The sequence below is a fragment of the Oncorhynchus mykiss genome, chromosome 17, assembly GCF_013265735.2.
Source record: "Oncorhynchus mykiss isolate Arlee chromosome 17, USDA_OmykA_1.1, whole genome shotgun sequence".
Classification (NCBI taxonomy): domain Eukaryota; kingdom Metazoa; phylum Chordata; class Actinopteri; order Salmoniformes; family Salmonidae; genus Oncorhynchus; species Oncorhynchus mykiss.
The window spans coordinates 48,152,475-48,180,179 of record NC_048581.1 but is presented as its reverse complement, the minus strand read 5'-3'; the positions used below and the strand labels follow the sequence as shown (position 1 = coordinate 48,180,179).

The 27,705-nt window shown below is 42.1% G+C and overlaps 1 protein-coding gene across 3 annotated transcripts; it reads right to left on the bottom strand.

Moving 5' to 3' along the window:
• Window positions 1–916: 916 nt before the first annotated feature.
• On the bottom strand, window positions 917–27,198 carry dcaf12 (DDB1 and CUL4 associated factor 12). 3 transcript variants are annotated; one of them, XM_021568663.2, is made up of 10 exons: window positions 26,753–27,197; window positions 18,585–18,875; window positions 18,149–18,421; window positions 16,544–16,604; window positions 9,241–9,434; window positions 9,062–9,127; window positions 8,627–8,789; window positions 6,338–6,349; window positions 5,582–5,760; window positions 917–4,001 (listed from the first exon to the last, which is right to left on the bottom strand). In XM_021568663.2, exons 1-10 carry the CDS (start codon window positions 26,810–26,812, stop codon window positions 3,843–3,845), a joined length of 1,458 nt encoding a protein of 485 aa, XP_021424338.1. In that variant the 5' UTR covers window positions 26,813–27,197; the 3' UTR covers window positions 917–3,842. The 3 variants fall into 3 exon arrangements, with proteins under 3 accessions (XP_021424338.1, XP_021424339.1, XP_036805892.1); XM_021568664.2 differs by lacking the exon at window positions 6,338–6,349 and having other exon boundaries at window positions 26,753–27,198; XM_036949997.1 differs by lacking the exon at window positions 917–4,001 and having other exon boundaries at window positions 5,618–6,349; window positions 26,753–27,198.
• Window positions 27,199–27,705: the final 507 nt, after the last annotated feature.

Sequence of the window (27,705 nt, the reverse complement as noted above, 5' to 3'; positions counted from 1 at the left end):
CTAAATACAAGCACAGACTGTGTGGAAAATTATTTAAGACTTAGACTCCCTCCAATACAACCCAACATTGCAGTTATGTGCATCCTTTCAAGCACACCCTTTTCATTAACCTATGGTGAGTTATTCACAATTGTTGAACAAATAAGGTTTTGCATGTAAGATGGCTAAATAAAGAGCAAAATGATTTGTATTATTATTTGTGCCCTGGTCCTATAAGAGCTCTTTGTCACTTCCCACGAGCCGGGTTGTGACAAAAACTCACACTCATGTTTAATAAATGTATCGTATAGCGTGTGTGTGGCAGGCCTACAATGATGGCAAAAAACAACATTTGAGAGTGCGCTGACCCTGGTGCTAGAGGGGGTACGCAGCTGGAGGCTAAATGTTTGAAGGGGTACGGGACTATAAAAAGTTTGGGAACCACTGCAAGTCTGGGGCAATTCACAAAGCTGATTTGAGGACCTTCACTGATGTTTTTTTATTTATTTATGACCCAGTTTTTCTGCTTGCATTTTGTATTTAACGTGTGTACTTTCTGTAATTTAGGGCTCATCTGTAAATAAGACCATGGTCTCAGTATGACTCCCCAAAACATTTTTGTTCAGTGTACCTCAATTACTTTGCACACCTGCACACAAACTCGGTACTGGTACCCCGTGTATATAGCCAAATCATTGTTACTCATGCATTTATTACTTGTGTTATTTCTCGCTTAATTGTTGGGAAGGGCCTGTAATTTAACATTTCACTGTTAGTCTACACCTATTGTTTATGAAGCAATGACAAATGCATTTATATTTGCTATTCTGGCAACTGTAGGCCTACTGCATGCATCGCTCAATGACCAGCAATTTAAGTGATGAAAGAAATGCAATGCTGCACACATCAAATAAATCACACAAACAGCCATATGAAATAAGATAAATATTACATCAATATACTTTATTTGTATCATTATTTTCTTTGAAGATTTAATATGGTGTTTTGGCTGTTGATATCATACAATATCCTCAGGTTTAGTCATTTGTAAAAAAAAAACAAAAAAACATTCATGAGGTGTGTATAAAATAGGTCACCACCAAAGTAAAGGCAAAGGTCAGTCCACACACCTCAAACATATACATAAAAATGTATGCATTTGACCTATGCATTTCACACACACATTTATATCTCAAACACTCTTTAAAAGTGATGGTTATTTATTTGTTCAACTTATAGTCGTAATTGGGGTCTCGTTTTTGTTCTCGCATGATCATGAACACTTAAGAAAAGTTCCATGTAAAAAAGCTAAATAATGTCAGCATGCAACAGTCTTTCACAGAAAGACTAGAGAAAGGCAACAAATTAACTCAAATCTACCCTGTCCTTCACACAAGGGAAAGAGAAGCTACACTCATCCCTTGATACATACAAAAACAAAGTATAGAAACAACTGACAAAAACGATGGTGCCTCTAGAGGTAATCAACTCTAACCCCTAATCCCTAAGCACTTGTCCAGGGCCAATGGAACATGTTTTAACGATGCAGCTTTCCTACAAAACAGCCAAAGATGTAACATGAGTTTCCCAAAACACCAAGCAGAGAACATTCGCCAAGTGCGTCGTTGAGGCATGTGTTGATACGGATATGATCTAAATAAAGACAGCGCTGTTCTCGGATCAGCGTTCTCCCTTTCAAATCATACCATTCAAATTATTCCACAATACTGACAATGGATGAGCTCCTATTAGAGATCACCTATGGCTACAAACATTGAGGAGGCTTATTCTAATGCTTACCCTATAATGCACTAAATTAAGATTTGAAATCATGGGCCTCCCAAGTGGTGCAGTGGTCTAAAGCACTGCATCGCAGTGCTTGCGGCAACACTACAGACCCGGGTTTGATCCCAGGCTGTGTCACAGCCGGCCGTGACCGGGAGACCCATGAGGTGGCGCACAATTGGCCCAGTATCGTCCGGGGTAGGGTAGGGTTAGGCCGGACGGGATTTCCTTGTCCCATCGCACTCTATCGACTCCTTGTGGTGGGCTAGGCGCCTGCAAGCCGACTTCGGTCGTCAGCTGAACGGTGTTTCCTCCGACATATTGGTGCGGTTGGCTTCCGGGTTAAGCGAGCAGTGTGTCAAGAAGCAGTGCGGCTTGGCAGGGTCGCGTTTCGGAGGACGCATGGCTCTCGACCTTAGTCTCTCACGAGTCCGTAGTGGGAGTTGCAGCGATGGTGCAAGACTAACTACCAATTGGATATCATGAAATTGGGGGAGAAAAAGGGGTAAAGGTACCAAAAATAAAATACTTAGAAATCATTGCGCTAATGTAGACTACACATTAAATCTATTGAGGCAAAAGATGTAAAGTAGCATATAAATAGCTAAACTCAATTGATAAGAAATGTACTTCAATATATAGGCCTATATAGCCTAATGTATTTATCATTTAATTCAGACATCTCGGTTTTCGTTTGAAGAATCTTATATTCTTCACTTGTTGGTAACAATTGCAAAGACATTGGCAGCTTTGTATTTGTAGTCACATTCGTTTTGAAGTTATCAGTGGTAACAGAAAGACAGATAAACATCTTGATTTTGTGTTGAGCGGAGATCTGTGTATAAAGAAGTGACGCGGAAGGGCAAAAAAAACATTTAAAAAGACGCACTTTTCTGTTCTATGAGTGGTCGTTAAATAACTACCCTTTTCTTGTGCAACTTCAGTAACGATGGTTTTGGGAAACAGGTCGGACATTTAAAGATGCTCCTACGTAGGTTCAAACAACGAACCAAGCCTTAAGATACATTGGGGAAACCGGGCCCAGACCCGTTACTATTGGGAATGTCTCAGAAAAAGGCCAACAACTCCACGTGGCCTATCAAAAGTCAAAGGGAATCCCTGGACAACCACTGCCATGACCAGACCCCTAACTGGGGGAAGAACCAGAAGACACTGCGTTCCGCACGGGACTGGTGTTGAATACCCCTGCCTAAGACCATAGCTAAGGGTGATTGTGAGAGGGGGGGGGGGGAATAAATAATAAAGCTAATAGCAATAACAACAACTAAGTTTTTCAAATCAGTCAGAATCTAAATAAAATAAGCAGTCTCCATGATTATTCAGAGCAGAACACCCATGTGGCATTTAGAATCTACAGTCATCCCTCCTTCACATCAGTCAAAAAAAGAAGTGGCCGGCGCTATATGATTGGTTGTACTCATCCACTGCTTCTTCTCACCTTACGTCTGATTGGATAGTTTTTCCATCGCTACGGCTCTTTAGTTGCCATGGCACAGGGTGGCCCCGTACCAGCCAATGAGCATGTCCTCTCTAAGTTTCTTAGAAAAGTGTAAGTATTCTCCTGTTTGTTCCATCCTTAAGAACTTATAACTCTTTTATCACACAATTTTTTTTATGGAGAGAGAGAAGGGGAAAAGTCTCCCGAATGTCCACGCAAGGAAACTGTCAAGCAAAGGAAACAACTTTCCTTAGGGAAAAAAAAAGAAAAAAAAGTCCAATCCATGGAGTGTATGTGACGGTTGAAAATTGTAATAAAACGTTACACTTTCATTTGAGTTTCTCAGAGGCAGACCTCCCAGCTCGCTACAACATCACTGGTTAATCATCAATATATATATATAAAACAAAAGGGGAGCAGAGACTAGGGAACTGAAAGAAGACAGGACAAAGTGCAAGGGAGGATGGAGGGATGCAACAAAGAGATGGTGATGAGATACATGTTGGTGAGGGGAGGGAGGGACAACACTGAAGGGATGACAGTGAGTGTAACACCGAAAGGAGGAGCAAAGAGGGGGACTGGGGTGGGGTAAGGAGAGATGGCGAGACACGAGAGAAGGCTAGCTCCAGAGTCCTGCGTAGTTGCCGTGAAGGCCCGAGCACAGCGGTCCGCCGGCCACAAACAGCTTGGTGCCAGAATCGTCGTAGCAGTGTGTGTACACAGCGTTGGGGAACGAGTTAATGTCCGAGAAGTAGCTCCTCCACGTCTCGTCGTGATTCTGGGGGAAGAGAGAGAGAAACAGGTGTGAGGGAGGAAGGGTGTGACAGGATGGCAGAAAAACAGAAGAAGAGAACACTGAGGGAGAAATTATTCTTATCGTTTTGTGCCAGCATCATGTCAAGGCAGGTCCAAGACACACTAATCACTGAGGTGAGGTGTCACTTAACAGTTTACTTCCAGAATTTTAAAATATATCCTGTATAAGTTTATTGCAAAGTTTGACCAGAAGATCTTAGTTTTCAACCCAGCTTTCCACCAAAACCACAGCTTCTTTTTGTTTAAATCTTAAATAAGCTGTTCATAAATATGTTGTTTCATGACATTACTGTTTCAATCTAGAAATGCTATACCATGTCATTATGGAGACACGAGCTAATGTCAATATAAAGAAATCCATCAATTCAAATAAATTCATTAGGCCGTAATAACATGGCTGGGAATACGCATCTGTTGGTCACAGAACTTTAAAAAAAGGATGGGGCATGGATCAGAAAACCAGTCAGTATATGGTGTGACCACCATTTGCCTTGTCCAGCGCGACATCTCCTTTGCATGGAGTTGATCAGGCTGTTGACTGTGGCCTGTGGAATGTCATCCCACTCCTCTTCAATGGCTGTGCGAAGTTGCTGAATATTGGCGGGAACTGGAACGCGCTGTTGTTCACGTCGATCCAGAGCATCCCAAACCTGCTCAATGGGTGACATGTTAGGTGAGTATGCAGGCCATGGAAGAACTGGGACATTTTCAGCTTCCCGGAATTGTGTACAGATCTTTGCGACATGGGGCCGTGCATTGTTAGCTAGATTACTTTTCTCCAACGTGGTAGTGGCCATCAAAGGTGAGGATTTGCCCACAAGTCTGTTACAACGCCGAACTGCAGTCAGGTCAAGACAGTGTTGAGGATGACGAGCACACAGATGAGCTTCCCTGAGACGGTTTCTGCAAAAATCTTCGGTGGTGCAAACCCACAGTTTCCTTAACTGTCCGGGTGGCTGGCCTCGACGATCCCGCAGGTGAAGAAGCCCGATGTGGAGGTTACATGGCCTGCGATTGTCTGTACTGTCAAGTTCTCTAAACCGATGTTGGAGGCGGCTTATGGTAAAGAAATGAACATTAAATTATCTGGCAACAGCTCTGGTGGACATTCCTGCAGTCAGCATGCCAATTGCATGGTCCCTCAAAACTTGAGACATCTGTGGCATTTTGTTGTGTGACAAAACTGCACATTTTAGAGTGGCCTTTTATTGTTCCCAGCACAAGGCGCACCTGTGTAATGCGCATACTGTTTAATCAGCTTCTTGATATGCCACACCTGTTAGGTGGATGGATTATTTTGGCAAAGGAGAAATGCTCACAAACAGGAATGTAAACAAATTTGTGCACAAAATTTGAAAGAAATAACCTTTTTGTGCGTATGGAAGATTTCTGGGATCTTTTATTTCAGCTCATGAAACATGGGACAAACACTTTATATTTTGTGTTTATATTTTTGTTCAGTATAGTAATAGGAACTTTCAACTTGACGTGTTCTGCTAAGAGGGGTATACTTTACAAAGTGGAAAAACAAATAAAGCGTACCAGCCAGCCCTTCCCTGTGGTGAGTTTAAGAATGCCCTCTCCTGGGCGCTGCCGGAACCCGCCGGCCGGGCTGGAAGGGTCCTCCAAAAACCTCTGGGCTCTAATATCATAGAACAGCAGGGAGCCCTGTCCCGTGCCCACTGTCACTATGTGCTCATAGAAACTCACAGAGCGGATGCCTGGGAAGGAGAGCAAACACACAGACAAGTTAAACCTCGCTTTTAATAGCTTCATAAATGTAAAAAAATAAGCTATCACTAACTTTCCGTTCAAAAGTACTGCCTCTGCACTTGTTTGTAATGCCGCATTCAAATGCTCCCCGGAATCTCGTATTTCCCGACATGAGTGCTTTCAAGTGCTTTTGAAGTCAAAAGAACCCTTCAACCAATGAGATTTTAGCTAGCTGGCTAACAATAATTTAGCTAGCTTTTCTTACGTTTACAATACAACCAAACTATCTCCATTATTTACAATGAAATAATGCACCAATAATGTAAATTGCTTTGTTTTATCTTTGGTTGAAAGGTGAAAGGTCAGTGAAGTAATGCCACAAGTCGTTAACTCCGGTATCATAATTTTCTCCCGACTTTCCCACTCGTAATCCCGACTTGGAAGGCCATTCAAGTGACATTTCTGAGTCGGAAAGTCATATTTCCACATAATTCCGACACCACTTGAAGGCAGCATAAGTGCAGGGCGGGTCTTGGAGAATGTTTGGGTTTTGTTTTGCTTCTTGGTGGAATGTGTTTGTAGTACCTCGTGTTGCCTCTGGAGAAATGAAATGAAATGAAAATTAAAGAAAGTTGACAGAACATTTGTATGCCATTGTGTTGTTTACATACAGTGCATTCGGGAAAGTAGTCAGACTTCTTCCCTTAATCCACATTTTGTTACGTTACAGCCTTATTTTAAAAGTGATTAAATTGCCCACCCCCATTAATCTACACACAATACCCCACAATGACTAAGCAAAAATATATTCAGACCCTTTGCTATGAGAATCAAAATTGAGCTCAGGTGCATCCTGTTTCCATTGATCATCCTTGAGATGTTTCTACAACTTGATTGGAGTCCACCTGTGGTAAATTCAATTGATTGGACATCATTTAGAAAGGCACACACCTGTGTATGTACGGACCCACAGTTGACAGTGCATGTCAGAGCAAAAACCAAGCCACGAGGTTGAATACATTTTCCATAAAGCTCTGAGACAGGATTGTGTAGAAGAACAGATCTGGGGACGGGTATCAAAACATTTATGCAGCATTGAAGGTCCCCAAGAACACAGTGGCCTCCATTATTATTAAATGGAAGAAGTTTGGAACAACCAAGACTTCCTAGAACTGGCCGCCTGGCCAAACTGAACAATCGGCGGAGAAGGGCCTTGATCAGGGAGGTGACCAAGAACTCGATGGTCACTCTGACAGAGCGCCAGAGCTCCTCTGTGGAGATGGGAGAACCTTCCAGAAGGACAACCATCTCTGCAGCATTCCATCAATCAGGGATTTATGGTAGAGTGGCCAGACAGAAGCCACTCCTCAGTAAAAGGCACATGAAAGCCCACTTGGTTTGCCAAAAGGCACCTCAAAGGACTCTCTGATTCTTTGGTCTGACGAAACCAAGATTGAACTCTTTGGCCTGAATGCCAAGCATCACGTCTGGAGGAAACCGGGCAACCCTCCCTACGGTGAAGCATGGTGCCAGCTAGGGTTGCACATTTTGGGAATATTCAGAGGTGGAAACTTTCCATGGGAATTAACAGGAATATGGGAATTAACTAATTTGTAAGATAAATGTTTTTAAAATGAAACGTGTATGGAAACAGGTCAATTAACACTCAGTTAAAAGCCTCAAGCAAGATAAAACCCACATGGTAGCAAAAACTAACTAGCAGAAATTGTTAACAAGTTAGAAATGATTTAAACACTTTGCTGTAGGCGACTATTTACTAGTTAACAAAAATGTATATCATATAAAATATATTCACCCCAACCAGTATTGTAATCAAAACTTACCAGAAAGCATGTAGTCGTTGGCTCAGACAGTGCAGTAGTGTGGGCTCAATAGCATCTCATTAGTGTGGGCTCAATAGCATCTCATTAGTGTGCAAGATCTTGAGAATCAGTTGTACATGTGATGGAAGAATGCACTATGCATGTAGAGGGTTGCAATTCCATTGAATTGGGGATAGTTTAACCAAAATATGCCACAAGACCTAGAATTGCCTTATGTGTATCCCACAAAAAAGGTTCACTGTTCTAAGCAAACTTTTTTGATGAATTTAAGCAAACTTCCCCAAATTCTAGGGCTTAAATTTACCGGAAAGTTTCAGACTCTTTGCAACCCTAGTGGCAGCATCATGCTGTGGGGATGTTTGTCAGTGGCAGGGACTGGGAGACTAGTCAGGATCGAGGGAAAGATGAACAGAGCAAAGTATAGAGAGATCCTTGATGAAAACCTGCACCAGAGAGCTCAGGACCTCAGACTGGGGCAAAGGTTCACCTTCCAACAGGACAACAACCCTAAGCACACAGCCAAGACAACGCAGGAGTGGCTTCAGGACAAGTCTCTGAATGTCGTTGAGTGGCCCAGCCAGAGCCCAGACTTGACCTCGATCAAACATCTCTGGAAAGTGTCTACAGAGAAGAATGAGAGAAACTCCCCAAATACACGTGTGCCAAGCTTGTAGCGTCATACTCAAGACTCAAGGCTGTAACTGCTGCCAAAGGTACTTCAACAAAATACTGAGTAAAGGGTCTGAATACTTATGTAAATATGATTTCATTTTTATTTATTTATATATAAATTCTAAAAAAAAAACGTTTTTGCTTTGTCATTATGGGGTATTGGGTTGATTGATTGATTAGGGAAAAAAACGATTTAATCCGTTTTAGAATAAATCTTTAACGTAACAAAATGTGGAAAAAGTCAAGGGGTCTGAATACTTTCCAAATGCACTGTATCCATTAATGCACCCTTTGTATGTGCATTTGCGTATGTGTGTATGTCAGTATCAAACAGTGTAGTGTGTTGTCAATTCCTCACCGCTTCCTCTCTCCCGGGAACTGACTGATTTGATGTTGTGAGTGGGCTGGCGGGGGTCCAGGAAGGACACATGGGCCTGAGAGCCCACTGCGTACACCGACCAGTCCTGACCATACGCCAGACACACATTCTCTTTGCAGTGAGGCAGCTTCGTTGACAGCAGCTATGGACAACAGATATATTGACTTGTTAGACAGCCTTGTTGAGCTATATGACCAGCCCTAAGGACAAACATGCATACAAATCGTCTTGACCAGAAACATTTGTTTTTTTTTGTGGTATGTGAGGACATTCAACAAAATGCAGTAGGGTTCAACACTGACTTATGAGGACACCAAACAAGTCTTCATTCATAATCTTCAAAGTCTGCAAGTACAGTCACAGAACAAAGCAAACATTGATAAGCAGAGCGGACCCTGAGATACTCAAACCGACCTTGCTCAAGTTTTGCTCTGCCTTCCAAAGGTGAAAATAGCCATCCAGGGACACTGCCCCAAGCTCCTGAGAAAAAGTGAGAAGAGCTAGCATGTAGGTCCCCAAATACAACACAGATGTGTACTGGGGAACACAGGCAATGGTTTGTCTCTGAGGGCTAGGAGGGTGGTATGGCTGACCTTGTGGTTGTTGTTGAAGGCCAGGGCCCTCACTTTGCAGTTGTACGGGTTAGTGTATTCCTTGGGGATGTCCTCCAGGGCACGGTGGGAGATATGAGAGTAGCAAGGGACCCCCTCCTCATCCTGCTGTCTCATAGCCTGGCTCAGCACCCCCTCGGACACCTCCCACAGTCCCATGGAACCGTCCCGGGACCCTGGGGAGTAGCAGCATATTATTGGTTGGTGGATTTCATATGGAGGCATTATATACATGAAAAACTATCGAGGATGAACAAAAGTTACAAGTTCTCCCGGTGGCAATTTGTCACTTCAAATCCAATTTTATTGGTCACATGCGCCAAATACAACAGGTGTAGACGTTACTGTGAAATGCTTGCTTAAGAGTTCTTTCCAATGATGTAGAGTTAAAAAATATGAGAAATAGTAACAAGGAATAAAATACACAAGAATGAAGCAATAGACAGGGAGTACCAGATCAATGTGCAGGGGTACGAGGTATTTGAGGTAGATACAGTTGAAGTTGTAAGTTTACATACACCTTAGCCAAATACATTTAAACTCAGTTTTCAGAACTCCTGACATTGAATCAGAGTAAAAATTCCCTGTCTTAGGTCAGTTAGGATCACCAGTTCAGTTTAAGAATGTGAAATTTCAGAATAATAAGAGAGAATGATTTATTTTAGCTTTTATTTCTTTAATCACATTCTCAGTGGGTCAGAAGATTACATACACTCAATTAGTATTTGGTAGCATTGCCTTTAAATTGTTTAACTTCGGTCAAACGTTTTGAGTAGCCTTCCACAAGCTTCTCAAAATAAGTTGGGTGAATAATGGCCCATTCCTCCTGACAGAGCTGGTGTAACTGAGTCAGGTTTGTGGGCCTCCTGGCTCGCACATGCTTTTTCAGTTCTGCCCGCAAATCTTCTAGAAGATTGAGATCATGGCTTTGTGATGGCCACTCCAATACCTTGACTTTGTTGTCCGTAAGCCATTTTGGCACAACTTTGGAAGAATGCTTGGGGTCATTGCCCATTTGGAAGACCCATTTGCGACCAAGCTTCAACTTGCTGACTGATGTCTTGAGATGTTGCTTCAATATATCCACATAATGTTCCTTCCTCCTGATGTCATCTATTTTGTGAAGTGCACCAGTCCCTCCTGCAGAAAAGCACCCCCACAACATGATGCTGCCACCCCCGTGCTTCACGGTTGGGATGGTGTTCTTCGGCTTGCAAGCATCCCCCCTTTTCCCCCAAACATAATGATGGTCATTATGGCCAAACAGTTCTATTTTTGTTTTATCAAACTAGAGGACATTTCTCCAAAAAGTACGATCTTTGTCCCCATGTGCAGTTGCAAACTGTAGTCTGGCTTTTTTATGACGGTTTTGGAGCAGTGTCTTCTTCCTTGCTGAGCGGCCTTTCAGGTTATGTCGATATAGGACTCGTTTTACTGTGGATATATACTTTTGTACCGGTTTCCTCCAGCATCTTCACAAGGTCCTTTGCTGTTGTTCTGGGGTTGATTTTCACTTTTCGCACCATAGTACGTTCATCTCTAGGAAACAGAACATGTCTCCATCCTGAGCGGTATGGCGGCTGCATGGTCCCATGGTGTTAATACTTGTGTACTATTGTTTGTACAGATGAACGTGGTACCTTCAGGCATTTGGAACTTGCTCCCAAGGATGAACCAGACTTGTCAAGGTATACCATTTTTTTTCTGAGGTCTTGGCTGATTTCCTATGATTTCCCATGATGTCAAGCAAAGAGCCACTGAGTTTGAAGGTAGGCCTTGAAATACATCCACCAGGTACACCTCCAATTGACTCAAATGATGTCAATTAGCCTATCAGAAGCTTCTAAACCCATGACAACATTTTCTGGAATTTTCCAAGCGTTTTAAAGGCACAGTCAACATAGTGTATGTAAACTTCTGACCCACTGGAATTGTGATATAGTGAATTATAAGTGAAATAATCTGTCTGTAAACAATTGTTGAAATTACTTGTGTCATGCACAAAGTAGATATCCTAACCAACTTTCCAAAACTATAGTTTGTTGACAAGAAATTTGTGGAGTGTTTGAAAAACTGATTTTAATGACTCCAACCTAAGTGTACGTAAACTGTATGGTTAAGTGACTAGGCACCAGAATATATAAGTGTAAGCAGCAGCATATGATGTTTGTGTGTGTGTGTTTTGTGTGTGTTTGCACATATGTAGTCTATGTGAATGTGTGTGGGTTTTGTGTGAGTGTCAGTGTAGTGTGTGAGTATACACTATATACACACAATAGTATGTGGACACCCCTTCAAACTAGTGGATTTATCAGCCACACCCATCGCTGACAGGTCTATAAAATGAAGCACACAGCCATGCAATCTCCATGGACAAACATTGGCAGTAGAAAGTCCTTACTGAAGAGCTCAGAGACGTTCAACGTGACACAGTCATAGAATTTCACCTCTCCAACAAGTCAGTTTGTCAAATTTCTACCCTGCTAGAGCTACCCCGTCAACTGTATGTGCTGTTATTGTGAAGTGGAAACCTTTAGGAGCAACAACGGCTCAGCAGCGAAGTGAGAGGCCACACAAGCTCACGGGACGGGTCCGCCAAGTGCAACATTCAGTACTAAGTTCCAAACTGCCTCTGGAAGCAACGTCAGCACAAGAACTGTTAGTCGGGAGCTTCATGAAATGGGTTTCCATGGCTGCACACTTGCACACAAGCCCAAGATCACCAAGCGCAATGCCAAGCGTTGGCTAGAGTGGTGCATCACGCTTCACCATCTGGCCGTCCGACAGACGAATCTGGGTTTAGCGGATGCCAGGAGAATGCTACCTGCCGAATGCATAGTGCCAACTGTAAAGTTTGGTGGAGGAGGCATTATGGTCTGCGGCTGCTTTTAATGGTTTGTGCTAGGCCCCTGAGTTCCAGTGAAGGGAAATCTTAACGCTACAGCATACAATGACATTAACGATGATTCTGTGCTTCCAACTTTGTGGCAACAGTTTGGAGAAGGCCCAAACTGGTCCATACAGAAATGGTTTGTCAAGATCAGTGTGGAAGAACTTGACTGGCCTGCACAGAGCCCTGACCTCAACCACACCAAACACCTTTGGGATGAATTGGAACGCTGACTGGGAGCCAGGCTGTAGCTGAATGGAAGCAAGTCCCCGCAGCAATGTTCCGACATCTAGTGGAAAGCCTTCCCAAAGGAGTGGAGGCTGTTATAGCAGCAAAGAGGAGTGGGGGGGAACCAACTCCCTATTAATGCCCATTATTTTTGAATGAGATGTTTGACAATCAGGTGTCCACATACTTTTGGTCATGTAGTGTATAGTTTTGTGAGTGTAGACTCACTGCAATATAGGGTCAATGCAAATAGTCCATTGAACTATTTAGCAGTCTTTTGGCTTCGGGGTAGAAGCTGTCTCCGAGCCTGTTGGCCTGAGAGCAGATGCTCCGGTACTGTTTGCCAGACAGTAGCAGAGTGAACAGTCCATCTTGGGTGGCTGAAGTTCTTGGCAATTTTCCAGGCCTTCCTCTTGACACAGCCTAATATCGAAGTCCTGGATGGCAAGGAACTCGGCCCAGTGATTTGCTTTGAGGTTGAGGGCGGTGCATTTGCCATACCAAGTGGTGATGCAGCCAGTCAGATGCTGTTGATGGTGCAGCTGTAGAACTTTGGGGGTCCGAGAGCCCATGCCTAATCTTTTCAGCCTCCTCGTGGGGGAAGAGGCATTGTCGTGCACGCCTTCACAACCGTGCGGGTGTGTGTGTACCATGTTAAGTCCTTAGTGATGTGGACGCCAAAGAACATGAAGCTCTCGACCCGCTCCACTACAGCCCTGCATTTCTCTTGTTGTCCGCAATCAGCTGCAGGGTCTTACTGATGTTGTCCTGGCACCACACTGCCAAGTCTGACTACCTCCCTGTAGACTGTTTCATGATCGGTGATCAGGCCTACCACTACCGTGTCATCAGCAAAGTTGATGGTGTTGGAGTTGTGCGTGGCCACACAATCGTGGGTGAACAGGGAGTACAGGAGGGTACTAAGCACCCACCTCCTACCCTCACCAACTGGGGCTGGCCCATCAGGTAGTCCAGGATCCAGTTGCAGAGGGAGGTGTTTAATCCCAGGGTCCCGAGCTTGGTGATGATGTTGGAGGGGACTATGGTGTTGAACGCTGAGCTTTAGTCTATAAACAGCACTCACAAATACTGAACAAAAATATAAACGCAACATGTAAAGTGTTGGTCCCATGTTTTATCTATTTAATAGTCTGATGGTCTTGAGATGGTCTGCTGTCTCCCGAACTCCACGATCTGCTCTTTCATTTTTGTGAGGGAGAGGTTATTTTCCTGGCACCACTCCACCAGGGTCCTCACCTCCTCCCTGTAGGCTGTCTCGTCGTTGTTGGTAATCAGACCTACCACTGTTGTGTCGTCTGCAAACTTGTCGATTGAGTTGGAGGCGTGCGTGGCTACGCAGTCATGGGTGAACAGGGAAAACAGGAGAGGGCTGAGCACACACCTTTTTTGAGCCCCTTGTGTTGAGGATCATCATCGTGCAGGTGTTATTGCCCACCTTCCCCACCTGGGGGCTGCCCGTGAGGAAGTCCAGGACCCAGTTGCACAGTTAAGGGTTCAGACCCAGGGACCCAATGATAAGCTTGGAGGGTACTATGGAGTTGAAGGCTGAGCTGTATTAAATGAACCGCAATCTTACATAGGCAATCCTCTTGTCCAGATGGGATTGCATTCTGATTGCTTCATCAGTGGACCTATTGGGGAGGTACGCAAACTGCAGTGGGCCTAGGGTGTCGGGTAAGGTGGAGGTAATATTATCCTTAACTACCCTCTCAAAGCACTTCATGATGAAGGAAGTGAGTGCTAATGAGGCGATAGTAATTTAGTTCAGTTACCTTCGCTTTCTTGGGTACAGGAACAGCGGTGGACATCTTGAAGCAAGTGGGGACAGCAGGCTGGGATAGGTAGAGATTGAATATCGCCTTAAATACTCCAGCTAGCTGGTCTGCACATGCTCCGAGGACGCAGCTAGGGATGCCGTCTGGGACGGCAGCCTTGCGAAGGTTAACACACTTGAATGTCTTATGCCGGCCACGGAGAACGAGAGCTCACAGTCCTCAGGAGCGGCCCGTGTCTCCTGCACTGTGTTATCCTCAAAGAGGGCAAAGGTGTTTAGCTTGTCCGGGAACAAGAAGTCGGTGTCTGCTACGTGACTGGTTTTCCCTTTGTAATCCGTGATTATCTGGAGTCCCTGCCACATACATCTCGTGTCTGAGCCGTTGAATTGTGATTCCACTTTGTCTCTATACTGAAATTTTTCCTGTGTAATTGCCTGTAAACTATTGCTTTATCCATTCCCTTGTTACTACATTTCTTGCCCAAGGATCAAATTTTATTTCATTTGTGTGCGCATGTTCTGAGATTGTCCCCTGGTATTCCGTCTGGCCCGGAGGCCTTGCGAGTGTTAACATGTTTAAAGGTTTTACTCACATTGTGATCTTGCTCTGTGGCCAGTCTTTTAGATCAACAGGGGCTTTCATGCAGTACTCTGCTGTTTTCCTTGAGGCAAGTGTAAAAGGCATTTCACTCATATGGGAGTTCTGCGCCACCGGGCATCTCACTGCTGAATTTCCCTTTGTAATCCGTTGGTGTCTTCAAGCCCTGCCACATCCGACAAGTGTCAGAGCCGGTGTAATAGGATACCACCTTACTCCTGTATTTTTCTTTTGCATGCTTGATGTCTTGGAGGTTGTAGCAGGCTTTCTTGTATGCGTCCATGTTAATGTCCCGTTCTTTGTAAGCAGTAGCTCTAACCTGTTTCCCAGGGTTTTAGGTTTGGATACGTTTGTAAAGTCACTGTGGGGACAACATAGTCTCTGCACTTCTTGAAGAAGCCTGTGACTGACGTGGTAAACTCCTCCATGCTATCAGATGAATCCCAAAACATATCCCAGTCTGTACAAGCAAAACAGTCTTTTAGCCTTGCGTCTGCTTCATCGGACCAACACCTTATTGAGCACGTCACTGGTACTTCCTGTTCCAGCTTTTGTTTTTAAACAGGAAGCAGAACGATGGCGTTACGGTCTGATTTGCCGAATGGAGTGCGAGGGCATTCTATGCATTTCTGTGGGTAGAATAAAAGTGGTCTAGTTTAGTTTTAGCGCCCCTAGTGGTGCTATATCAAGTGACTAAAAGCTTGACAGTTCCTTCACACTGGAAGCAATGCACCAATTGTTGTTTATGAAGAGGCACAGCCCTCCCCACTTGGACTTGTCCGAGGCTGGTGTCGCCCAATCGTACCGCTGCATGGAGAAACCACTGAGTTTTATGTTCATAGATTGAGCCAGCCAAGTTTCTGCAAGGCATATAATACTGCAGTTTTCAAGTCCCTCTGATAGGAGACTCTTGAACGAAGCTCATCCATCTAATTCTTGAGTGACTGGACATTTGCCAATAAAATGGAGGGGAGTGCCAGTCGATCTTCTCTACGTCTCAGTCTCACAAGGATGCCAGCCTGTCTACGCCTGTGGCGTTTTGGTAGCCCATGAAACAAAGGAATAGCGTCCTGTGTGAACAAGGGAACAGCGGAGTCTAATTTGAAGTCGAAATCGAGGATAGTAACTGTCGATACGACGTCCAAAAGTTATTGGCGGTCATACGTGACAATAGTATCAACTTTCTGTACAAAAAACGTAAAGATAAAAAAATATATATATATGTAAGTCTCTAAATAGCATTCGTGTTGAAAATAGTAAGATGTAGGACTTCAGTAAGTGCAATCTGTGCCATTTAAAGGCCTAGTGTAGTCAACATTTTTACTGTGTTTGTACTGTCATTTTTACTGTGTTTCATATACATTTCCACACGGAGATTGGAATAATAATGTGAAATTGTGAAAATTATGATAATGCCCTTTTAATTTAAGAGCTGTTCGAAAAGACCGCCTGAAATTTCAGCCTGTTTTGGTGGAATGGAGTTTAGGCCTTCCATGGTGACATCACCATGCAGTAAACAAGTTAGACCAATAAGAAAGAGAATTCCAAAGCTCTCTGGCAACAGCAGCTAATTTTCAGTTTTCCCCTCCCCACTCAGACCACCCCCAGACAATCGTAGCAAAATTCTTGCTTGAGAAATTACCCTTTGCTAAGAAGCCATTTGTTTATTATTTTTGACTGTTTTCATTGATAACAATCACAGTAAGGTAATTAATTACACAGAAAGTATTTGATATTGAGATAAAAACAGCTGCATTGGACCTTTAACACTTACCAGACACCGCCATGCTGTCGCTGATCCATGCAATGGAGAAGATCCAGTCATTATGGCCATCCTGAAAAATAGAGAACCCTCCCATGAAAAAAAAAAAAAAAAAAAATTATATATATATATATATATATATATATATATATATATATATATATATAGAATTTTTTTTTTTTTTCATGATGACTAACCTTTCATAATGACTGACTATATATATATATATATATATTTATATGTTTTCATTGTATTCCAGGAATTGTATGACAGGGTCCAACATTTACTTTTTTCCCCCTCACTGGTCCGCCAGGCTAGTTGGCCAAAAATCGAATAGCACGAACAGAATTTCTACTGGCCAAGACATTGGGTGGTTTATAAATACATTCGTTGACATGCTTGTTTCATTCAGCTAGTAATAGGCTACATTTAGTTATTATGGTATATTAAAAAGCTGTGTAATATAATTTAGCAATGTAAGACATTACTCTATTCTTAAATAATTGTTGTATTAATTGGATTAACTTTCGTCTCTAAAGTATGTCATTTTAAAATAGGACGTTTCCCCTTTTAAGACAAGGGCTTTTCAAAAGCGATATCTGGCTAAAGTACATATTTTTTTCTGGGTCAAAAATGGGTTAGGTGGTGGGTGTGGCAATGAGCACAGTTGGACCGGCAAAATGTAAGAACATTTTAGAGGGACCCATCTTGGCAGTGTAGAGAAATTGTAGCATGTTAAGCCAATTTCCTGCAATTCTACACAAATTTGTCTTGGAGCTGAGAGAAGATGTTGCCGTTTTAAAAATAGTTCCTGGCAATTCTATGCATTTTGCCATGGTGTTCTTTTGCGCAAACAAAAAATACAGCTAAATTGATTATTTTTTGAATTTTAAATTCTCCCTGAATGTCTAACAATTATTTTGGTGATTGCTAGTTTTCAAAGATTATATTATTTAAAAACATAGGTCCATTGGCATACTTTATATCTGGTTTTAGTCGTTTAAGTTTACACTGAAAGCGTTTGTCCATCCAGAAAATTATATATATATATATATATTTTTTTTTTACGTTGTTTGGACGTTGGCCCAGCCAAGGATTACAATGGCAGAAGAATCAATGCAATAGTCTCACCAAGAAGAATGCTAGGTGTCTTTTTTGTAGCTTATTTTTGCAGACTATCAACAGTAGCAATTATTTTATTTTTGTAAATCACTTTCCCTAAAATAAATAAGCTCAGCGAGTGGATTGATGAGCGCTTTTAATGTATTTTTTACTCTGGACAGCTTGCATATGCCTTGTGAATGCATCAACTCATGTAATGCTCAAGAAGGTGACTCGCGAGGAGTGTGGTTGAATAAACAGCCAATCATATTGCTCAAATACAAGAGTTTTCTGTATTTAGTCTTCAATGGTTTTCATTGGCAGACTGCGACAGAGCAGGTAAACGTCAAACTGGAACGCCAAAATGTGCTGAGAAATTACTGGCACAATCAGGCCAGTGACTGACAAGATGGACTGCCCCAACATGTTTTTACTGGCCCCGGGCCAGCGGGCCATTGTTAATGCCAGACCCTGTATGATCAGACTTTCTTTTAAGCTGTCTCAGCCACCACTCACATCTCCCACGCAGACGGGGTCCAGGGTGGGCAGACGGTAGACAGCCAGGCTGTTGGGGTTGTCTCCGCCCGTGGCCAGTAGAGTGCCTGAGGGGTTAAGCTCGATGGCGTGGATCCCACAGCCTTGCTGATCCAGCCCGGACACTGAGCCACTTCCGAGGAAGGGGGCCCCTATTGTCCCCCCAACACCCCCGGAGCCACCTCCTTGGCCCTGCCGGTCCTTCAGCATGGGGATGCGTGTAATCTTCCCTGTCAGAACATCTGCCACAAATAGCTGTGGATAGGAGGAAAGAAACCTTTCATTAGAGAAATAACACATTCAATAATAATAAATAATAGGTCAGTTCAAGGTACTCCAGTTAACAGGAAATGTTTTTAAAGTTTTTCCTTTTTTTAAAAGAAAAAAAAGAGTAAAGTAAGAGAGGGCAGTCTCTCACCGTATTGCACTTGGTTCCACACACCACCTGGCGGTGATTGAGCCACTGCGAGGCGAACACCTTGTTGAGGCGGCCCAGGGAGAACTCCCGCTCCTTCAGGATGCCCGGGAGGCGGCCGGCAGCAAAGCCCCGCAAGCTACGCTGGAGACGCCACTCATGCTGCTGCTGAGGCCGGATCTCACGGCCCTGGAGTGCGTACACCACCGAGCGCAGACTACGCCACCACTGCTGGGCATGCCGGGACGAGGAAGACACGCGTGCCCGCTTGTATGCAGACTGGCACCAGCCCACCTGACAGAGGAGAGAAAAAGATAAAGGTTAACAAGGCTTAAATGAGATGAACAGCACCATGTAAATCAAGTACAGTAGCTAGATTTCCATCCAATTGGCGACAGATTTTTATCCACATTTTTTTCCGACCAGTGGTATGTTTCCACCAAATGGGTTAGTTGGGGATTAAAATCAGTGCGAACTCTAGCGAACTGTTTCGGGTGGCAAGCATGACACCTGAAACAGATGACAATTTTTTGAAAACAGAGGAGACTGATTAGTTGCATTACTTCAGAGAATACAAACATATTCCATAGCGAGCAAGAGACAGAGAGGGGAGGGGCACAGTAAAGGCAGGTCGGCTACCAGGCAGACAGGCCTAATTCACAGTTTTGACTATCTATCGGCAATCAAAAACAGGAATCACATTATCTTGGCTTGTGGGGTCTAGAAACTTCAGTAAAGCAGAGCCTTTCATCAATGAATAGATTAGGATATTGAGATGAGCGAACTGCAACACTTATTTACGCATGTGCATGAGTTCAATTCAAGCTGTTCAATGTGGTACCCAGGGTACCAAAACAGTGGAGTAGTTGTGGAAATTGACCCACTATTACTTTCTGAAACTATGTTTAAAAATAAAATAAAACAATTTGCATACAGATTAAGGATCCCGATTCAGTTTTTACATTTTTTTAAATGACTTTCACACCCCTACTGGGAACTCTGAAATAAACAAGCTCCGACTGGGAAAAATATTTTTTGAATGGTCATCCGACTAGGAATTTCAAATCGGAAACTCGGCATGATCCTAGAGCTCCGACTTCTCAGACCTGAAGGTCACTGACTTCACGATTTTTCCCAGTCTGAGCTCGTTTTCTTCAGAGTTCACAGCTGTCTTGAACACACCAATAGGCCCTAGCTCAGCTGTCAGAAGACGATCAGGGAAGAGGAAGAAATTAGGCTCCAGCCTAGGTTAGGTTAATTTTTAATATATAAAAAAAATCTACTTAATGCGGTACATTTACCCTCTGCACCTTCTCGCGCTTAAAAAACCCCAGAACCCTATCCCTCTGCCCAGTCTTAATCCCTCCTTACAATCATGACCCCCTCCCTCCCGCTGCACTCTCTCTCCCTTCCATGCACAGTACACTCATCCCCTTGAGGCTATGGTCATCACTCCCAGCCCACTGACCCAGATACAAGGAGCCAACTAGGTCAGGATCTAAGCGCACACACACATTCAGAGACACTTTGTAAAAAGGCAGGATCCGTACACACACACAAACCAAGATTGTTTTTAAAAAGCCATTAAAATAAATTGTCGGCCAAATTCTCCAGGAGAAGAAAAAAATCAAATCCATTGCAAAATAGTGCTTTTTTATTAATTGATGGAAATACCAGTTGATGTGCTCCAACTTCAAAGGCAATTATATTTCATAAACTAATAAATCCTCAAGCTGCCTGGAAATTAGTGTAGGGTGTGTGTTTCTATTTTTACTAACGCAAAATACTTGAGGTCCTTGAGGTAAGGGAAAAATTGGCGACGCTTGTTTGGATTTTCCCCATTTCCAGTGTGCCCGCTGAGAGGGGATTCTTTCTCCAAAACAGAGTAAAGTAATGAGGCTGATACGCATCGCAAGCAGCTCCAAGGAGTTGGATAGTTTTGACTTCCCAACAGTAGCAGCAACTTTGAGAAGGCCAAGGTCTGCCGCAAACGCTAGTAAATTAGAGGCAAATTGTGTTTGTCAGGCTCAGTCCTAGCAGTTCTGCTGCCGCCCTAGGCAATATCCACATATGCCGCCTGGGTGTCATGTGTCCAATAAACAACATTTACTATAATCATCCAGTAGAACTGTTAAAAAATATATATATATATATAAAAAGAGTGCGATATCATCTGAACTTTGGAAACAAGTGCTTTCATGATGCATGGTGAGGGCCTCGTTTCACAGGAGCATTGTAAAATAATCTCTCTCGTTTAATGAACCAGCCTTAATTAATTTGGCTTATTTACATAATCGAATATGACTGTCCAACATCGGTTTTACCAGTTCTTTTCGCCTAAATTGGCCTCTTTCCACTGCTGTGGTGCTGAATCGCAGCGGGAATGGGTGTGGGGAGGACTGCCCTGGTGTTCGTAAACAGGCATGTTTTGTTATTTTTTAGGCCTAATTAAAATGTTCATGCCTAGGCTAAATTAAAGTTAGAAGCCATGGTTGTATTTGCAAACAGCAGTGTTTTATTAAGAAAAAATGTTCATACAAATAGCCTGTAAGACAGGAGTTCACAAATATACAAATATATTTTGAAGTTACGTTCTAGGCGACTTGCTCTTCTGGGTTAAATGTTTCTTTAAAAAAAATATATATATAAGATTAATTTATGATTTATAGCAGGGATGAAGGCACAACTTTTCAATAAAACCTGTCATGTTGGTATAGATCATACTTTATTATTACAACTTTTAAGGCTAATTTCTACTCTGTTAAAATGAATTACAATAATCTAAATGTGATTTTGAGCACCGTGAGTGGACGCCCTAATGCTTTATGCACCCAATGTATATGCATGTCTGGTAAATTGCAACGAAAAAAAGTGCCTCAAAAGCTAGAGGAAAATGTTATGGATGTGACAGGGTCCCAAAACACAGACAGCAAATGACACTGCACTCCATTTCAAATTTACAACGTTTTAGGAATTTCATTCCAGATCACGAATGACAGATGTTTAATTTCAAATATTAAATGTTATTATCAATCACTTGAGTAACAGAATAAACAAACAAGAACTCACTCAATTCCAAAAGTTTTTTTTATAAGCTCATGGCTTTGTATTCTCTCTCACCCTTTAATCTGCCAGCACAGGCTCTATGAAATGGTACCTCCTCCCCGTTGTCCACAAAAGAACCCAGGGTGTAGACAACTTGACCTGCAGCCACACAAACCTCGTCTTCCTTGGCTGGCAAGATGTATTTAGGGGCTGCAGGTAGCCTAGTGGTTAGAGTGTTAAGCCAGTAACCGAAAGGTTGCTGGATCGAATCCCCGAGCTGACAATGTAAAAATCTATCATCCTGGCCCTGGACAAGGCAGTTAACCCACTGTTCCCTGGTAGGCCGTCATTGTAAATAAGAATTAGTTCTTATATTTAACTTTATTTTATTTTTTTAACACAAATCCGGTGTGGTTGGTTTCTCCTCAAGAACTGCATTTCAACAGCATGAGTCAGTTTTTTCTGTTACCAGTCCCACAAACTGCCTGTACTGTATATACACAGAGTATACCACAATCCATGTCTCAATTGTCTCAAGGCTTAAAAATCCTTCTTTAACCTTTCTCCCCTTCGTTCATCTACACTGATTTGAAGTCCATTTAACAAGTTACATCAATAAGGGATCAAGGCTGTCACCTGGTCAGTGTGTCATGGAAATAGCTGGTGTTAATGTTTTGTAGACTCAGTGTGTACCTCTAGACTAACCATAGACTCAGGGATTGATACACCCATTTCATTCCCTTGTTTATTTGAGCTAGCTGGACTCATTCCTCACTCATCCCTAATCACCTCCTCTCGATTAATCGGAATGGACGATTAATTAGGGCCGATTTCAAGTTTTCATAACAATCGAAAATCTGTATTTTTGAGCGCCGATTTCCGATTATTTATTTAAATTATTTTATTTTTATACCTTTTATTTAACTAAGCAAGTCAGTTAAGAACACATTCTTATTTTCAATGACTGCCTAGGAACTGTGGGTTAACTGCCTTGTTCAGGGGCAGAACGACAGATTTTCACCTTGTCAGCCCAGGGGTTTCAATCTTGCAACCGCACAGATAACTAGTCCAACACTCTAACCATTGCACTCCACGAGTAGCCTGCCTGTTACGCAAATGCAGTAGAAGCCAAGGTAAATTGCTAGCTAGCATTAAACTTATCTTATAAAAAACAATCAATCATAATCACTAGTTATAACTACTAATCCAGTTTAGCAGGCAATATTAACCAGGTGAAATTGTGTAATTTCTCTTGCGTTCATTGCACGCAGAGTCAGGGTATATGCAACCGTTTGGGCTGCCTGGCTCATTGCGAACTAATTTGCCAGAATTTTACATAATTATGACATACATTGAAGGTTGTGCAATGAAACAAGAATATTTAGACTTAGGGATGCCACCTGTTAGATAAAATACCGAACGGTTCCGTATTTCACTGAAATAAACGTTTTGTTTTCGAAATGATTGTTTCCGGATTCGATCATATTAATGACCAAAGGCTCGTATTTCTGTGTGTTATTATGTTATGATTAAGTCTGATTTGATAGAGCAGTCTGACTGAGCAGCAGCAGGCCCGTAATCATTCATTCAAACAGCACTTTCGTGCGTTTTGCCAGCAGCTCTTCGCAAGCACAGCGCTGTTTATGACTTCAAGCCTATCAGCCTAATGGCTGGTGTAACCAATGTGAAATGGCTAGCTAGTTAGCTGGGTGTGCGCTAATACTGTATCAAACGTCACTCGCTTTTAGATTTGGAGTAGTTACTCCCCTTGCGCTGCAAGGGCTGCGGCTTTTGTGGAGCGATGGGTAACGATGCTTCGAATGTGGCTGTCGATGTGTTCCTGGTTCGAGCCCAGGTAGGGGCGAGGAGGGGGGCAGAAGCTATACTGTTACACTGGCAATACTATAGTGCCTATAAGAACATCCAATAGTCAAAGGTATATGAAATACAAATGGTATAGAGAGAAATAGTCCTATAAATATTATATTAACTACAACCTAAAACCTCTTACCTTGGAATATTGAAGTCTCATGTTAAAAGGAACCACCAACTTTCATATGTTCTGAGCAAAGAACTTAAACGTTAGCACATATTTTACATGGCACATATTTTACATGGCACATATTACTTTCTTCTCCAACACTTTGTTTTTGCATTATTTAAACCAAAATGAAAATGTTCCATTATTTATTTGAGGCTAAATTGATTTTATTGATGTTTTATATTTAGTTAAAATAAGTGTTCATTCAGTATTATTGTAATTGTCATTATTATTACAAAAAAAACACACAAAAAAATTTGTCCGATTAATCGGTTTCGGCTTTTTGGTCTTCCAATAATCGGTATCGTCGTTGAAAAATCATAATCGGCTGACCTTTAATCTCTACTGTATATTTACATGTCAATATGTTGTCTTTCCTACTGTATGAAACTTCATTTTCATGATGTGAAGTGGTAAAAAAAAAAAAAAAAAAATTCACAGGTTTTGCACTTTCATAGACATTTTTGTCAGATTGTAAATCACCTCAGACTTGACAGCTGCATTTCACAAGCGCTGGCGGGGCAGACTACACCGATACAGACCAATATCGTCACTGGTGGTACCCGTACTTACTCAAGGAAGTACACAAACTCAGCATGACCGGTGAAGATGTATGGATTATTAAGACATTAATTATGTTTTGAAAATAATAACTTTATTATTCCATGCAATGCTCCAGTAAGCAGAACACACGATTGCAGTTCATATGAGAACGTGAAATAGATCACCCGAAATAGATCACACACAGATAAAAAAATTGCCTGTTAACACTTCGGTGGCAGTAGGAAGGGTATGATCATGACCATTATTATGATCATGTTACACAGTGATGCTGACTAATGATTACCGACAAAGAGAGAAAGGTGATATAATTGGTTTCCTAAGTCCTTGATGAAAGTTAGGTTGCATAGAAAGTCTGCATACAATCATACTCGAAACGAGTCCACGATAACTTTTTTTTTTGCCCCTTTTTCGTGGTATCCAATTGTTAGTAGCTACTATCTTGTCTCATCGCTACAACTCCCGTACGGGCTCGGGAGAGACAAAGGTTGAAAGTCATGCGTCCTCCGATACACAACCCAACCAAGCCGGACTGCTTCTTAATACAGGGCGCATCCAACCCTGTTATGGAAGACAGAGGCCACAAATGTTGTAATTGAAAAAAACTGTTAAAACAGTGCACCATAAGTGTGTATTTTGCATCTGTGAAATTATTTTGTCATATTAAAGTAGAGGGATTTATGTTTCTAGAACCGTACCGCAATTAAGAATCGATTCACATTTAGATTGAGTATTTGGCTGTTATGGCTTCCAGAGCAAATTCGCCCTTTAAAGCCACTGAGTAAGTCCCAAATAAAATGTAACTTTTGTTGTTGTTGTCTGCTTTAATATACACTACATGACCAAAAGTATATGGACACCTGCTCATTGAACATCACAGTCCAAAATCATAGGCATTAATATGGAGTTGGTGGAAGGTTATCCATTAAATGTTAAAACATTGCTGCGGGGACTTGTTTCCAATCAGACACGAGCGTTAGTGAGGTTGGATACTGATGTTAGGCGATTAGGCCTGGCTTGCAGTCGGCGTTCCAATAACGACAGAGCAGGGAAAAAATGGTTTATAGTATATTGTTAAATAAATTCGCAAAAATGTCTCACAATTACAAGTTAAAATAGCCCTTGATAGTTTTTGCGACTGCACTTGAAGAAACTTTCAAAGTTCTTGAAATGTTCCTCATTGACTGACCTTAATGTAATGGCCTGTCATTTTCTCTGCTTATTTGAGCTGCTCTTGCCATAACCTGATAAAAGGTGTGCATCAATTTAACCTTTTGTTTTTTGACAATAAGTTCTTGCCGCTAAGAAAGATAAGTTCCTTGTGCTTCGAAAACCGCACCATAAGCAATGAGCGTTAATGTTCAGACAGAGCAGTGGCCCTTAAAGCTGCAATATGTACATTTTCAGGCAACCTGACCAAATTAACTTAGAAATTAGTTATAGATCTGTCACACATGGAAAGCAAGTCTAAGAAGTGGTAGATCTGTTCTATGGGCGCTATTTCTATGCTTCCAGCTTTATGTCTTGTTCACTTGCTTCAAAGCAGCTCAAAATACAATATTTTTGGATATGGAAAAGATGGTACAATGATTCCCTACACTATACATGCTTGTTTTGTCACAAACTGAAATGAGAATTTTAGCAACCAGGATATTTTTTTGCATAGTGCAGCTTTAACAAAACCCACCCCCTACAAAAAGATGCCTTCCTCCAATCACTTGTGTAATGTAATGTAACCAAGTCATAATCAAGGGCTAGAAAATACCCCACCTTCTGGCTTGAAACTTGTTGCAGGTGTAGAAAATCACTGTTTTTATTACTTTGAATTCTACCCCGTGATGTCACAGAGAAGTATTTTTTAGTGTGTTGGAGATTATGAAAATGACGTTTAAAAGTGCTGGAATTGCCCTTTAACATTACCTACCTAATAATAACAACACCTAACAACATAGTCCAGTCGAATAGGATATAAATTAGCTAACTAACTACAATAACTACTATTATTTTACACTACTCTCAGATTTACTCTGGTATCTCTCTATTGAATGACATATTTTTTCACCGTCCCCTACAACCCAATAAATAGTTAATCCAATGCATAATTGCCTAATGTGGCACTGGTAGGCCTAACGTTGGGCCTAACCAACACGTCACAAGTCTAAATGTATTGTTAAAAACAAGTTAGGGAAACTGTCAATGTAATAAAATAAAAACAGAGAGGGACAGTCAAAGGAAATCATGAATGAGAACGCGAATTTACGTTAGCTAACTCGCCAGTGTGCTAGCTAGCTGTTACATTATTGGCTAACAAGGTAATTTAGCAAATTCCGGTAGCTACCTAGTCGTCTATGAAGCTACAGCTATTTTATTACATTTTCAAAAACAAATTGTGCCTTTTAGCAAGCTTGATAAATAATGCCACGCAGCTAACGTCACAGAGTCAAACATTCAACGCAAAATGGTAGCATTCGCTAGCTTGTCAGGCTAACCAAGGTTTGCCTGAATCGCCACCGTTTTTGCCTACCTGTTGTTGGTCCTTGGACTCCCCTGCCTTCCTTTTCCTGTTAACTGTTTTTCTCGCCATAATCTGACACACACAAGCCTCTCACCCACATGGAGGGCAATACTGACGCTAGGTACTGGGTCATATAATGGCGATTAGCTATTTTGTTGTCTGGCTCTGACTGTAGCAGCATGCGGCGGGGAAGGAAGATCACATAGGGTGATGTTGACTAGCTAACGTTAGTCTACCCTCCGGGTTCCAAAACTAAAACTATAGCTACGCGCGTAGGTTAGCTTTTAACCGAATAAAATTTGCTTAAGTGGAGGCTAAATGCAAGGCTCTCCTCCATCTCTCTTTTTATATTTTCTCCATCCTTCTTTCTTTCTTTACAAATAGCGTCACCAACGGTAACAATATTGTGCCGCGCGCAACTGCAGTACAATTCAACAGCAACAAAAACGTCGAACGTGCACGTACGCTAAAGCGTGCGCGTTCACAAACCAGTTATAATTGACGTCATACTTACGCTTCGGAACTCTTCACGTGCATTAGTAAAATCACGCTGGCAATTACATTTATATTTTCGTGAATGTTGAATATTGATATTCCTGTAGATTGAATTTGGCGCTCTGCAATTTCACTGAATATTGTCAAATCGATCCCGCTAAAGGGATTGGCGCGTGAAGGGATCATTAAGATGTATTCAACCTTTTCTGGCACATGGTGTTGGGTGTGAATGTTAAGCTTGGAAAAGAGACCCTTAAATCCAAACTTGGACGACACACCCTCTCCACCGAATATCAGGCAGGGGAAGTAAAATAGTGATTCCTTTGCAACACTTGCAGTTAGCCACCAATTCCTTCCAAACCACTCATTGTTGAATTTGCGATTTCCAACTTGTTGTATAATGTTTATGTCCAATGGCCGATGAGCACCGTTTTCTCTATAATTTCTCTTCATATGACAAGGATTTG